This window comes from Acomys minous, assembly GCF_964271855.1.
Source record: "Acomys minous genome assembly, chromosome: 2".
Taxonomy (NCBI): domain Eukaryota; kingdom Metazoa; phylum Chordata; class Mammalia; order Rodentia; family Muridae; genus Acomys; species Acomys minous.
The window spans coordinates 7,128,587-7,144,967 of record NC_140484.1 but is presented as its reverse complement, the minus strand read 5'-3'; the positions used below and the strand labels follow the sequence as shown (position 1 = coordinate 7,144,967).

The 16,381-nt window shown below is 37.0% G+C and overlaps 1 protein-coding gene across 4 annotated transcripts in view; it reads left to right on the top strand.

Moving 5' to 3' along the window:
• SHOC2 (SHOC2 leucine rich repeat scaffold protein) overlaps positions 1-16,381 on the top strand; it is a 78,019-nt gene that overhangs the window by 37,941 nt on the left and 23,697 nt on the right. For all 4 annotated transcript variants that reach the window (XM_084772582.1, XM_084772583.1, XM_084772580.1 and 1 more), the window contains one exon: positions 15,340-15,477. In XM_084772582.1, coding sequence (XP_084628708.1) covers positions 15,340-15,477 — 138 coding nt within the window. The remainder of the gene's footprint in view (positions 1-15,339; positions 15,478-16,381) is intronic.

Genomic DNA, 16,381 nt, shown 5'->3' with positions numbered 1-16,381 from the left:
AGTGGTCAGTACTCAAGGTCAGTATTCCATGAAACTAAGACATTATAGTAAAGAAGAAAAATTAATTCTTTTCTTAAATATATTTAGACACTCCAATATAGATTTTTCTCAAGTAATGTGCATACACGGTATGACTCACTCCTGAGCTATTAAAATAGTCTCAAAAAAAAGATCAGTGGGTGGAAATGCTTCACTCCATGTCTCCTATAGGAAAGTAGCTGCTGAGCGACTTGCTTTCACATGTAGCTCATTGTCAGCAGAAGTTTAGGCTTAGTTCAGGATGCTCTGGACAGTGTAGTTTTACAAACTGTTATTTTTCTAGGAGGGCCGTGATTATTATGCTTTGAAACTGGAGGTAAACCCCCATCTTTGTCTATGATTTCTTTTCTCTTGTTGAATGTATCTGGTTTAGAATTTTTTTAAAAGTAATTCATTAGATTATAATTTTCAAAAAAAAAAAACCCTTAATGTCTTTAAAAACAGCTGAATTAGGAAAAAAGCTGCTTATAAAAGTATTTTCTGTATTATATTAGTAAAATGTTACATATTTATATAGCATACAATTTCATGTAGATTTGATTGTCAAAAGAACATTTTTGTTAGTATACTGATCTAATTGTTAAAGGGTATGCCTTAAGACCCATATCATTTTCCCACACACACAAAAAGAAAAAAGAAAAAAAAAGGCTCTCACAGGGTGGGGGAGATGGCCATCAGTGAGCACTCACATAAAAAGGCTTTGTAATTTCAGTCAGTGCTGAGGAGGCAAAGATGTGTGTAGATCCAGTGGCCCAGTGAGCAGCTGGCCTGGCCAAACAAGGGAGCCCCAGGTCCCAGTGTTGATCCTGCCTTAAAGACAGCAATGTGTGTGGCACTTAAGGAGAAGTGTCACCCCAAATTGTCCTTTGGTCTCCATGTCCCCTGATTCCCTGAATCAAAACAAAACAGCCTTCACATGGATAAGTGAGAAAGTAGTATTTTTTACCTATTTGACATAACATTTATTGAAAATAAAGTCAATTCACAGTACTTGGCAATGTTATAGTTTATCTAAGTCAATTGGTATGTAACCAGTATTTAATAAATATATAATTATCTGTTCATACATAATATGAAATAAATAATCGGCGGTTTTACAAAATTGAATGAACTTAGTATTTATTGTTTCTGATATATAATTTTTCTTTGAATTTCTTAGATGCTAAGTGTTAGGCCTTTCGATACATATGGCTTGAGGACTAGAGGGATGACTTAGCCGTTACAGGCTAGGCTCACAACCAAAACCAAAACCAAAACCAAAAACATATGGCTTGAATAGAATTTATTTGAAACCCAGTATTTTTTCACTGTTTTGGCATTTTATATTTCAGCATTTTTAGTATTTTAACATCATTTTAATATTCTGTTGTTAAAATGATATTTTAGTGCTAGTATTATCTTAAATAGTAAGCCTTAATCCCTAAAATGTTTTAAATTCTTTTAGATTTACCAGCAACAATAGAATTGCTTTTATGGATCCAGGCATTACTTATTAAAAATCTCATTTGTTTTTTTTTTTAACAAAAGTCAATAAATAACTTTACTAGAAAAAGAAAATCAATAAAGAGAGGCCATAGATGTTACAAACACAGAGTTTGCAGCCCAAGTCTGCTGCACAGGGTGTGTGCTTTGGATGAGGGATAATCCAAACTCTATATTTTAACTGGAAAAGTTAAAGTAAAAGTTGGGGGTTGTCTTATACTACAGTAACTCCTTGTGATAGAGAGGCCAGGGGTTACTAAGTCAGTAAAAGATTAGAAACTTGGAAATGAACTGTTCAGATTATTAGGTCTTTCTCCAAACAATGAACACTGAAAAGATAGACACTCTCACTGTTGTTAAAAGAGACAATAAGAGAAATAGGAACAGCCTGTGAGTCCGAGAAGCAGCACTAAGATTGTCTGTGTTGCCTGAACTGTGAGAGGGAGACATCAGCCATTATACACTTAGAGCATGCTACCCAGTCGAAGGGTGCGGTCACTGCTGCTTATGTCCCTTCTGATAAAAGTGCTTGCTTAGAGGAGCCCATAATCTAAGTATTTGTAAAGGAGTGCGGAGTGAGGGTCTCAGCGTCAGATTGCTGTTTCTAAGCCTACTGATTGATTGATCTTATTTAATCAAAGATTTATTTCAAACCTCTTTTTACTGCCTGCATTACATTTGAATGTCATTTTTGTTCCCTATTTTCTTTTTGTTTTGTGGAGTGTCTTTTTAGTAGTCTTTTCAGTATTCTTGCCTTACTGTTCTGTTATCTTTTACTTTTGTTTCTTTTCTTCATCAGAAATCATACTTTCTGTATCTGGATGCTGGGTTACATTTTAATTGGATGTCAGAGCATTGTTACAGCATTGATCTAGACTTTGTTGTATTACTTTAATACTGGATATACGGTTTTGGCATACAGTTTGGTTACTTTATAATCAGTTGGTTCTTTTGAGTTTTCCTTTTAAGCTTGGTTATTGTTGTTGTAGCTGCTTTTTGTTTAGATCTGTTATCCCCATTATACTTTTCTCAGGACTCTTCCAGAGAGACTGTATTTTATAGTGTTTTTCTAAATGGCAGGGATTCAGCCTGTTCTCAGCCTCATGCCACTACTATTGGGAATTATTGAATTGCTTTTTATCAGCTCTTTGCCACCGTTCCTCATTTGCTTTCATGGTGATCAAAGTGTAGGCAAGTTCTAGGTGGGACTTCCTGTCAGACCATATGAATCGTATAGTGCTCTGCTCTTGTCTCCCATTCTGCCTCAAAGCAGTTTGTAGGCACTTCAGTTGTTTTGATGTCCTTCCCTGCTTGTTCTGTAACTTGTAACTTACTCTTGGGCAGGAACTTGGCAACCAGAAGGTTCATACAGTTTCCTTCATCGTAGAGAACATGGTCGTGCTTGGCTCTTGTCTGCTGCCCTAGAGACTGTTTTCCTGCGTATTGTATTCATTTCCTAGTTCGTTATAGCCACTGTGGTTCGTACTGACTCCTAGTAGTTGCTGATTGGATGTGTTGCTTTGAATAGATTGTGTATGATGATTATGGATGATTTCTCTTATCACCTCTCATAAGTGTTAAAAGTTTTGTTTTGCTCCCCAGTTAAGTTTCCATCAAGTCATTGTAATCTTGGGGAAAGTTGGGTTCAGCTCTTGACATTTTTCTTGGTTATGCCCTTAAAAGCCTAGTAAACATTCCATAGTCTTGAGCTGTGGTTTTTACTCAAGTATATAGCTCTTTTGATACCTTGTTTCCTAATCCTTCTGATTTGGCAGGGCCAGAGTTCCAAACTGTTTGGTACCATAGTTGGCTGCTGTAATAAGTCTGATCTGCTCTTTTTGCTTTTAAATATTGTTTCCTTTTCAGGCTCCTCAAGAATCTCCTCTAACACAAATTTATTTTTTTAATTAGACAAATGTTAAGGAGTTTATGTATTGCAAATTTTGTGACTCCATTCTTTGTGGTTTTTCTCCTTTCTGCTTTCCAGTTGCTTTAATAACTCTGAACCTTGTCCTCTGGCTTATCAGACTAATGAAACTCCGGTGTCTGGTGAGATTATTTTCCACAAGCATATTTATGAGTAATGTCATAATAAAAACAAGGATTTCATGTAATCCCTACATTAGTTATTTCTTGTGTAACAAAGCATAGCTCTTAAAACAGCAACATTGTGTTCATCAGTCAGAACTGTCTTCACTGGACTTCTACTTCAAGATAGTTTTTCACAAGGTCTCTTAGGTTGTTAACCAAGGCATTGGATGATTTCCAAAGACCCACCTGAGAAAGGCTCCACACTTAACTTCAAGCTGTCATGGTCAGGGTCAGCCAACAATGGGAACTTGCTTCTCCAAGGGATGAAAGCTTTGAGAAATCAGAAAGGTATAGCAAGGTAGAAGTCACAGTCTTTGTAATGTAATCAAAGATGTCACATGTGATCATTTTTAACATATTGTGCAGGTTGCTCCGATTCAATCTACTCAAGGGAAACGGTACTCATTTAATCAGTGTGTGCATTTTTATTCAGGAGGACGAGTCACTGTGGGCTGTCTTAGAACTCTTCCTGTTAAAGTTCTTTGCTTTTAGGGCTTGAGTTTTGGTTCCTAGTGTTCTTTTTGCCTCTCCCAGTTGCTCTTACAGTGCTGTGTTGATGTCTATCTAGTTGGAGTGACTTACCCTAGACTCCTAAGGGTTCCTGCCTTCCTGCAGCACATGCATTAAAATCTATGAGAAAATAGACTTTTGGAACAATTTTCTAATTAACTGTTTTAAAACTTAATTTGTACTTCATTATTTGGTCAAAATGGTTCATATTCCTTAATATGATATTTAGTTAATGTCAGATTTTCCCCTTTTGCCTCCTATGTCTTATGTTCTAACATGTACATGCTTATTTTTTATCCTACTGCCCTCATCACTTACATTTTCCATTTCTTTGCCCTGTTTTATTTTTGTTATAATAGTTATATCCTATTATTTTTATTACTGAGTCCATGCTCTCTGTAGTGTTTCAGAATATGACAACTTGCTTTCTTTGCTGATAACCATAAGACTCCTTTCGCTGCACCCCAAAGTTTGACTGTGAGTCTCAGCATCTGTTTTGATCTCCCCACTGGGTGGGGTCTTTCAGAAGACCTGTATGGTAGGCTCCAGACCTGTTCCTTCTCTTCCACAGCTTCCAATGTCTAGTCTGTTTGCCCTTCTGAATGAGAATTACGCATCCTCCCTAGAGTCCTCCTTGTTATTTAGCTTCTTTAGGTCTGTGTATTGTAGTGTGTGTATCATGTGGCTAATATCCACTTACGCCTTCTGGTCTGGTCAGGTTGATCTTTTCTAGTTTTATCCATTTACCTGCAAATGTCAAGATTTCCTTGTTTTTAAGGAATATCATGAATAAAGCTGCCATGAACATAGTTGAGCAGATGCCATTGTTATATGGTGGAATATCTTTCAGGTCTATTCCCAGGAGTGGTATAGCTAGGTCTGAGAAAATACCAGATTGATTTCTGAAGTGATTGTACAAGTTTGCACCAACAGTGGAGGAGTGTTCCCCTTTCTCCACATCCTCGCCAGCATGTGCTGTCACTTGAGTTTTTGATTTTAGCCATTCTGTCAAGTGTAAGATAGAATATCAGAGTCCTTGTGATTTGCATTTCCCTGATTACTAAGGATGTTGAGCATTTCTTTAAGTGTTTCTTGGTCATTCAACATTCCTCTGTTGAGATTCTCTGTTTAGTTCTGTACTCCATTTTTAATTGGATTATTTGGTTTGTTGGTGTTTAATATCTTGAGTTCTTTATATATTTTGGATATTAGCCCTTTGTCAGATGTAGTGTTAGTGGCAATCTCTTCCCAGTGACCAATGGAGCCAACAAATCTGGGCGGCAGCAGAGGTGGGGGTTGCTACAGAGGCTAATGCACCAACCAACCTTGCATGCTGAGGACCTAGACTCCCTGCTCAGATGTGATTGATAGGTAGCACAGTCTCCTTGCGGATCCTATTATACGGGGAATAGGACTTCAGACATCGACTCTGGTGGCCACTTGTTTGATCACTTCCTCTTAGTGGGGTGGCTTTCCCAGGCCACAGAGAAAGGGGATATAGGCAGCCCAGATGAGACTTGATAGGCTGGGGTCAGATGATAGGGGAGGAGGGCTCCCCCTTTCTGAGGACTAGTGGATGGGGAGAAGGGGAGTGAGAGAGGCCAGGAGGAGACAAGGGAGGGGCCTGTGATCAGGATATAAAGTGAATAAATTAAAAATAAAAATTTATTACTTAAAAAAAAAGCTAGTGAAGTCATAAAGTTAAAGATCATTAACTAGTTGGGTTTATTGTCACATAATGCAATTCCCAACTCTCAGAAAGATCCTGTCTCAAAAACAGACAAATCTAAAGAAATATTTACCAAGAATGACCTTGAAGATCCAGAAAATAGCTCTTAATGCTGAAATTGTATAAGCAGGCAATAAAGGCCCAATTTAGAGTATAAGTCTTCTTTCCTCAATCATTTATATATAGTCTTACTAATTTCAAAGGAACACCCAGTTGATATTGTAGTCTGTTTCTTCAGTGTTCAGTGTGGTACCCAGAAAAGAGAATGCATGATTGTTTATCTGAATTAATGCACAGGTAGTAATAATTTATCTTTCGTTAAGCTTTAGAAATGTATGATTGTATAATAGTCATTGAACTTGTTACTTGAATGATCATATTTAAGTATGTGTGTGTGTGTTAATCATATTACATGTGGAACACTGTCTTTTTGTATCATAAACTGTCACCAAGTAGGACAGTAGGAATGAGGTTAGTTTGAGAAGATCATTGGGAAGAGAGATGTCTGACATTTTATTGTCTGGTCAGTGTTATGCTTAGAAATTATAGAATATAGTTAGTAAATTTCTCTAGAGATAAGACAAAAATATTTTTTAAAAATTGAAATAAAATTATATTATACTTTAGAAAATTTCTATAGAATAAAATGCGTTTTCTCTAAGGTCTGTTGAAGATTATTCATTTATACAAGTTTTACAAACCAATCCGTCTTGCAGTTTTTCTGTCATGGTTTAGATTAAATGTTCAAAGCAAAGAATTGAGGTAATGCTTTTGCTTATCTTCTTATTGAAGACTGTTTACAGAGGCTCTCACCTGCAATTAGCATACAGTGCAGTGCATGCTTGCACACCGTGTAGGCAGCATCTCAGTTAACCAGAATCCCAGGACTGGCTGCTGGCACCCGGCCCGCTCATTCTAGCTGCTGTGCCATTAAGATAATGCAGCCTTTGGACCCATGCAAAATACATTCATTTTTCTTGGTTATACAGGAAGCAAGTCATAATACATAGATACTAGGTCAACATATATATGCTTTTTTTGTGTGTCTGACTTTTCTACATGGCATTATTTTTCTGTGTTGTTTGAAGTTAGAGTCTGTGTATTTGCATTCCTACCTGACTGATAGTATGAAAACACCAACAGTTAATCCTTTTGTTTTTCTTTGTTAGTTTCTAAATAGCAGTTAATACAAATAGTATTGTCTATTAAAACTGATCTTAGTAAATCTATAGATTTGTTTCTATTAAACTTAACAAATAATAGTGAAATTCATGAGCCTGTAATCCTCCCTCCCCCACTTTTACTCCTTCATGTTATTTCTTTTTCTTGTACTATCTAGGTAGTTTTTCTTCATTTTGTATATTCTAGCTTTTTACAAACCACTCAGCCAGACTTGCTTTTATCTTTACCCATAATTATGTGTATATGTGTGTTCTTGTAATGTTCAATTTTTACTTTGTTTACAATGTTCTGCTGTGTGTGTGCGCACGTGCATGTGTGTTTCGATCATAATTTGTCACAATAGATGTTTAAGCTTTTGAGAAGGAACACTGTCACATTACTACAGTGTTTCTACACCCCCCCATAAACCCACCTTTTATCCTGTTAGATACACTTTCAGATTGTAACCACCACACACATCAGAATGTCTAAAATCAGAAGCTCCGATGATCTCTAATTCAGATGAGGATTCTTCTCCATTGCGAGTAGGAATGCAGAATGGTTTGACCATTGTAGATGACAGTTATCCCTGTCTTACAAAGTTAAATGATGTCACCACACTATGTTTAGCTATGCATGTTACTAAGTATATAGCAGAGTGAGTTAGTTTATGTTCACATAAAAACATATACATGAATGTTTTAATTAGCATCTTTATTTATTGATGAAAATGAGAAGCAACTGAAATTTCTTTCATTAAAGTAAATAGATAAACTGTCTATCCATAATGGGATACCACTCCGTGACAGAATGAGCTAGCTATAAAGGTGCAGAAAGAAACCAGGGAGCTTTGGGTGGAAGTGAAAGCTAGTCTGCTCATCCCCGGTTGTCAGGCCTCATTGGGGAGATGGCTGTTGACATGCACTGGAGTGCTGTTTATGTACAGGAGATGTCATAGTGCTGAGTTTGAGGAATTACAAAATAGTAATTACCTTGTTTTGAATTATAGCTGCTCAAAGTTAGCCATAGTCCTTGATCTACCTTGTTGTGTACTTTACTTTATTTTAGTTGGAATTGAAACTTTTTGGTGTTTGTTTGTTTTTGTTGTTTTGAAACAGGGTTTCTCTGTGTAACAAGAGCTCCGGCTGTCCTGGACTCACTTTTTAGAGCAGGCTGGCCTCGAACTCCAGAGATCCACCTGCTTCTGCTGAGATTAAACGCGTGCACCGCTACTCCCAGCTTTGAAACAACTTTTAAGCATTTACTATTAGAAAAGATGAAGACGAGCCGACGGTGTTGCTTCTTGCCTACAATCCTAGTGCTTAGGAGGCTGAGGCAGGGAATGGAGAGTTTGAGCCTTATGTGGATTACGTTAAGAGACTTTGTATCAAAGTGGGGAAGGGATGAAATACCAAAATGTTTCATTTGGATGTGAACAATATTAGGATGCAAAATTAATTTTTCTTTTAATTAAAATGATGCTTTGCACTAAGCACTGTAAAAGATGTGGGAAAGAGATGTAGGTACATATTGCTGCCTTCCAAGAGTTCTCCCCAGGAGGGAGGGAGGAGGGAGGGAGGAGGGAGGGAGGAGGGAGGGAGGAGGGAGGGAGGGAGGGAGGGAGGGAGGGAGGACTTTTTAGCTACTATCAGTTGCTGCTTATCTGTGCTGTTTTGGGGGGACCTAGAGGAGAGAACCTGGATCTTGGAGACTGTTTCTAGTTGAAAAGGGATAAAAGGGTTCTTCAGATTGAGAGCCATCCACCAGATGTTAGAGTGGATATTGTGATTATTGCTAAACAAAAGGGATTGAAAAGCTCTAACAATTATTAAAGAATCAACCCATTCATTTAGCATTCTGTAATATTTTCCTATATTGCTGATATTTTCTTTGTTCTGAAGTGTGCTTTGTCTGAAATTACTCTAGCTGGTCCAGTTTTCTCTTGATTGATGTTAGCTTTAGGCGTCTTCCTTCACTGTTTTCCTTCCCCCCACGTCCCCCTCTCTGTTTAAAGTGATTTTCCTGACTGTATTTAAAGTGCTGGGTTGCAGGTACATCGCTGGGTTTGACACTCTGTGGTTTTCCTTTTTGAGGAGTATTGCTTGTTTGCTGTAGAGTTTTAGAATATTTAGGTTAACATTAGTTTACTTCCAATGAGCACCGTACCACTTTGTGAGTGTGGATGCCTTATGGCAAATACTTCCCATTTCTTCTGTGTTTTGCTTTAAAACATTCCCATTTCTCATGATTTTACTGTTATTAATACTTTGACTAAATTGATACCAATTATCAGTTATGAGTTAGAAAAATCAAGATTTTTAGCTGCACTCTTTCCTTGCTTCTTCCTTTATGTTGATTATGCTTCTATATATATTATTATCCTTTTTTTCTGAATTTGTTTCAATATTTCTTGTAAATCAGATCTAGTGGGTACAGGTACCCTTAGTTTCTGTTAGTCGAACAAGTCTTTGTTTCTCCCTTACTTTTGAAGGGTAGTTTTGTTGGTAACAACCTTTCCAAATCGATGATCCCTGGCCTGTCTGTGTTTATAATATTTCATGTTACTGTTGCCTTTGCATGGTTTCTGAAGAAAAATCTAATTCTATTCTTACTTTTGTTCTTGTGTATATAGATTGGTCTTTTTTACTTTACTTTCAAGACAAATATCTTGAGAAATTTTTATTTTTATTTTTCACTCTTCCTCCTTTAAAAAATTGATACCATATTTCCAGAATTTTAAACTATAAGATAAGCTTTTCAATAAAAGTTATTTTTTGTGTGTATATTATTTTAAAAGTTTGTTTTAGAACAGATTCAGTTCTGCAAAAGTCTTAAGATACAAGAAAATCTGTAAAAGGAAAGCAGTAAGTTAAGATACACAGGAGTACAAGGGGGTAGGAATCCAAATAATTCCTTCCATGGTAGAAGAATAAAGTTGCATTATCATATTATCTTAAATGTTCAGAATCGTTGAGTTATATGTATATTTAAAAAAGGTTCTTGCATAATTTTGTCTGTACATTCAGGAACAATAATATTTCTGGCCACATACAATTCTCTCATGCAAAGAAGCCTTAATGTTCTAAGTTCTAATTAAGTTGTATGAGCTAATGTTGACCATTTATTTTGCCAAATTGTTAATAATCAGAGATGTGTAGCAGTCAAGTAGCTGAGTTGTACTTGTACCTGTAGTACAACTGTGCCCAATCTATTTCCTTCATGTATTAGAGCAAGCAAGTGTTACTGCAGCAAATGATAGAATATGTACATACAGAGAGTGTGTAGGGAGGAGACAGGGGGACAGAGGCATGTCACAATGGCCTCTGGCATCTTGCAATACAGTCCTTATAATTTTATGTGTAAATAGAGGTGTATAAAGGGAACACTGAGATAGCCATAGGGTAATTTTTATAAGACTCATCTGAAGTCTGTTCAGTGTACCAACATAAGCAGAGAAGATGTCAGTGCAAATTTAACGCAACAGGTTATTTTGTGTGTAGATTGTCTTAGTTTTTTTTTTTTGTTGCTGTATGTGCTTAGGTGAAATAAATAACTTTTCTGCTGTCTATGCTCTGAGAGCCTTCCTGAGGCCTGTAGAGAGAAGGGCCATTCTTAGGGGGGTACTCAGTTCTTTTTTGTTTGTTTGTTTACCTATTTTATTGTCAACCAGTAAAACAAATATATTAACATAACAATTCTTAGCATCATTGAACATAAAGCTGGTGATATTCAGGTATAAAAATGTTCTTTTTAAAAAAATGTTTAAATAATTTATTCAGATTACATCTCATTTGTTATCCCCTCACTTGTATCTTCTCATTCCCCCTCTGTCCCTCTTTCATCCTATTCCCCTCCCCCTAGGTCTATGACAGAAGGAGACCTTGTCCCCCTCTATAAAATCACAGCCTATCAGGTCTCTTCCTGGGAGCCTGCTTACTCTTCCTGTGAGTGTCACCAGGTCTCTCCACCAAGGGGGAGTGGTCAGATAAGGGGGCACCAGAGTTCCCGTCCGAGTCACTCCCTGCTCTCCACACAACTGTGGAGAATGTGGTGTCCATTGGCTAGATCTGGGTAGGGGTTCTAGGGTTACTGCAGGCATTGTCCTTGGTTGGACAGTAGTTTGAGCTGCCTGGGTCCAGATCCGCTAGTCTTAAATGGTCTCGTAGGTTTCTAGTACCCTCTGGGTCCTTCTATTTCCCCATTCTTCCTTACCTATCTCACCTAGAGTCCCAGTAGGAACTCCCAGTGTCTATCCCAATCTGTCTATGCTCCGAGAGCCCTCATGAGGCCTGTAGAGAGAAGGGCCACTTTTAGGAGGGACTCTGTTCCTAGTCTCCTCAGTTACCTTACCTGCTTGGACTGTTTGTAGCTACAGCCGTTAACTTTGAACTGTTCCTTCTAAACTATGGCTTACTTCTGGTAAACTGAATCCCTGAATTCTCATTTCTCTGTAGTTTTTAGGTCTTGAATTTGCCCATTGTCCTCAAGTCTCGGAAGACATAAGAGTTGTCAGCCCACAGCGTCTTCTCTTTAGTATTGTAAGGACAGGAGTGTTGACTTCAAATTTCCTATGTGTCAGAATGAAACTCAGAGTTAAATTCATATATAAACTTCCTCTCTGTTCCATATTAGAATTTTTAACATTAAAAATATTTTTAACTTTGCCAAATACTTACCACATCAGTCATCAAATAATGTTTTGTCTTTAGACCTGTTGGTGATATGCATTACAATTGAATAATTTTTCAAGCATAGAGCCAGCATTGTATGTCTGGAATTGATGATTCTTATGTTGGGTCTCTAAGTAAACCCTATTTATAATGTGTGTGATTTTATATAAAGAGGACATTGGCCAGTGCCTATAGGTTTTTTTGTTTTTTGTTTTTTTGTTTTTGTTTTTTGTTTTTAACTGCTTTTAACTGTTTTTGATGTCAAGGTAATATTAGACTCATAAGATGGTGAATTTGGAAATGTTTTTCTCTTTGCAACTTTTTGTGAGAGACTACATGAGTAATAGTTAATTCTGGTCTAAGCCCTTGTTATGTATGAGTTTCTAGAAAAACCATTTGTGACTATAATTTTTGGAGGGAGAACTTTTTTCAGTTACACATAAAATGTATCTAATGGTTAGAGTATCATTGAAGTTTCATATTTCATATTTGTTGGGTTTTAGGCAGTTGTGTTTTTTTCAAAAAGAAATTGTTCTGTATAGCCTATGTTTTTGAATTCATGATTCCTGGTTATTTTAAAGATGATAGGCTGTGCTGTAGTCTCAGCACTTAGGAGGCCAGGGCAGGAGGATTGTCACAAATTAAGGCTAGCTTGTAGTGAGCTCTGAGCAACCTAGGGGTACAGAGCAAGACCCTGTTCCCCCCCATCAAAATCAATAACAATACTACTAGCAAAACTGTAAGAACTGGGCTGAGTGTGTTGGTACAGCCTTATAACCTCACAGTTTGTAAGAACTGGGCTGAGTGTGTTGGTACAGCCTTATAACCTCACAGTTTGTAAGAACTGGGCTGAGTGTGTTGGTACAGCCTTATAACCTCACAGTTTGTAAGAACTGGGCTGAGTGTGTTGGTACAGTCTTATAACCTCACAGTTTGTAAGAACTGGGCTGAGTGTGTTGGTACAGCCTTATAACCTCACAGTTTGTAAGAACTGGGCTGAGTGTGTTGGTACAGTCTTATAACCTCACAGTTTGTAAGAACTGGGCTGAATATGGTGGTACAGTCTTATAACCTTACAGTTTGGGAGGCTGAGAAGCACTGTATCACTTGTTTAAGACCAGCTTGGACTATAGGACAAGGCTTATCTCAAAAACCCAACAACAACAAAAAAAGAAGATTGTAGAAAATATGCTCTTTTGTTTCATTGCTAATATTTGTAGTGTCTTTTTTAAAAAATCATTTCAAGTTTTACAAGTACTGTCAATATTAGGTTTTCCCTAATAGCCAGCATTTACATACATTGATTTGTTGCTACTCTCCTTTTAATTTTATTGCTTTCTATTCTTTTATTTACTCATATATATTCATATTTTTTATTAAACTTGCTTAGGTACCCTCCAGCACCAAAGATAAAGCCTCCTTGAGACTCTTCTCCTTACTTTATCTAATGTGAAAAAGATTCTAGCTTTTAGGTTGACCATTTATTTTATATTGTTACAAAGTAGATGTGACATAGAATTCATTTTGCTGTTTAGTGGGATTAAGTGCGTCATATTGTCCAGCTATCATCACGATCCAGTTACAGAACCTTTTCATCATCTGAGAACAAAACTGTGCCAGTTCAACTGCTACTCTCCATCCTCGTCTGGCCCAATAATCACTCCCCTACTCTCTGTCTATAAAAGTAACTGTCCTAAGTACTCATATAAGCAGGATCGGGTGGGCTAGTTTAGCTTAGTGCCCTTTGTATCTTCATTTAGTGTATCTTGCAAGGTCATCCAGTTTTAGCATGTATCCAAATTCTCTATAAAGCTATAAAATACTTATTATTAATATGTACAATATTTTGTTTATCCACTGACTTCTGGACATTTTAGGTTGTACTTACCTTTTGGGTGTTATAAATAATGCTTCTGTGAGTACTATTCTATAGGTATGAGTTAGTCCCTGCCTCCAGTTGTCTGTTTTTAGATAGTTCCAGAACTCCCAGAGTTAGAATTGTAGAAACTGCATATTGATATTCATAATTTTAAAAGAAGCTACTATGTGGTTGTCACAGAAGCTGTACCAATTCCTATTCCAACCAGCGGAACACAAAGCCCTGATTTTTGTACATGCTCATCAGCACTTTCTGTTTTCCACTAATAGCTTTCCTAAGGGATAAAGTGATAACTTTTATTTCTTTTAATTATCTGATATGTAGATATGTTGACTACCTTTACCTGTGCTCATTGGCCATTTCTGTATTTGTCATTGGAAAATCTGAACAACACCTTTAAATCTTTTTATTTTTTATTTTGAATCAGATTCTCTGTAGTACAAGGTGGAGACTGTCTTTAAATGTTCAGACATCTATCTTAGTCTTCTACACTTGACACGGCCCAGCCTGAGTCAGTTTTTGAATTGGCTTCTTTGGGGACAGAGGAGGGTGTTTTATAGTGGTTCTTTATATATTCTAAACATTTATGTATTCCCTATCAAATTTATGACTTGATGTCTTCTCCCACTTGGTCTCTCTTCACCCTCTTGATAGTATCTTTTGATGAAATCAAACTTTTATGTTTTGTTGCCTTAGCTGTAAATGTGTAAATTAGGAGTCTGCATTCTTTTTTCAGAGCTTTATAGTTTGTTTTACTTTTTTTTTTTCCCCCAGTATCTCCAACCTTATGCTTCACAGAGGCAGAGGCAGGTAGATCTCTGAGGTTTAGGCCAGCCTGGCCTATATAGCAAGCTTCAGGACAGCCAGGGCTACACAGAGAAACCCTATATAGAAAAACCTATCTGAAACAAACAAATTTATATGCAGACTAACAAATCTACTACAAATAGGAAAAGGTCTTTTTTTTATTAATTTATTCATATTACATCTCAGTTGTTAGCCCATCCCTTGTATCCTCCCATTCCTCCCTTCCTCCCACTTCCCCCCTACTCCCCTCCCCTATGTCTGTGACTGAGGGGGACCTCCTCCCCCTGTATATGCTCATAGGGTATCAAGTCTCTCCTTGGTGACCTATTATCTTTCCTCTGAGTGCCACCAGGTGTCTCCATCCAAGGGACATGTTCAAATATGGGGCGCCAGAGTTTGTGTGAAAGTCAGATCTCCTTCTCCACTCAACAGTGGAGAATGTCCTGTCCATCGGCTAGACTGGGTAGGGGTTCGAAGTTTACTGCCTATATTTTCCTTGGCTGTTGCCATAGTTTGCGGAGGACCCCAGGGCCCAGACTTGCCTGTAGTTTTCCAGGACCCGCTGGATCCTTCTATTTCCTCATTCTCCCAGGCTTCTCACACCTAAAGTCTCAATAGGATGATCTCCCCTCTTACCCACTTCAAATAGGAAAAGATCTTAACAGGCTGTTAGGAAAAGGTTTTAACAGGCTGTTAATACTAAGTGAAATTTGAATTGTCAGTGTACCTCTTTTTAACCCAGAACAGGCAGGGGAAGACACCTCATTTTCTATTAAACTGAGAGAATTTTTTACATGAAACATTAATTTAGCCATTTACATAGCACTGGAACATGCATTTTGAAAACATACATATATTGATGTAGAAGATATCTCTGATATGTGGTGAGTTTGGTTACATTCTTTTTTGTTTTTGCTTACAAGTATTACCTGACATATTTAATGCTTATTATTATGTTGATCACTTTACAGGTGAATTGTGTAACCTCATTACCCTGGATGTAGCTCACAATCAACTTGAACACCTTCCAGAGGAGATTGGAAACTGCACACAGATAACCAACCTTGACTTGCAGCACAATGAACTACTAGACCTCCCAGATACAATAGGTATGAGAGAGAAGGAAGATGCTGATATCTATAGCCACATGGTTATAAAAAACACTATTTTTGATCCATTTTGGTAATACAATGTAAAATTATCAAAGTAGTAGTAAGACTTTTAAAATAACATTTTAAATCACCTATTTCTTGATAAAGAAAATAATTAGAAGTAATTAGGAAATGAACTCATTTGGGATTTATAAAGAAGACAAAACATTGTGTTAGTGCATGCTTACTGCAAAAATGAGGGATTTCTGTTTAGTTCATTTCAGAATGTCACATGCTATTATATCAGTGTGATTCCTTCTTTATTAAAATACTGTATTGCAAAATAAAATCATTATTATCTAGTTTTAAAGACATGACAGTATAATTCAAAAGTTGTTCATTTGTAATATTGAGTTGGTAAGAGATGCTTTGAAGATGTTTAAAATATATTTTGAGGATTTTCCCAAATTGCAAACAGTAGAATTAAGCTATGATAATAATATTCTATACTTGTTATTTTTTTTTGCAATTGCCTAGAAATGTATATAAGGCAAAGAAGGGTGTTTTTGTAAATTCTTTGTTATTTAGAATTTTTTGTCTGCTTTTGATGTGTGTATACACACACACACACACACACACACACACACACACACACACACCCCAGAGGTACAGTTAATAAAATATTTTACATTTATGATGATGCTATCTTTCTCAGTTATTTTGTTTCTTTCTGCCAGGTGTTTAGAGGAGCCATTTTAATAATCTCATGTTCAGTACCTGAAGGTGCTTATAGTCTCTTAGATGTTGGTGTTTTGTAGAGGCCTAGCTCATGCTGGCTGCTGTGTTACAGGAGCATCCCTGAAGGGCTCCACCTCTGTAGGACTTAGAGTTTAACTCTTTGTTTGTTTGTTTGTTTGTTTGT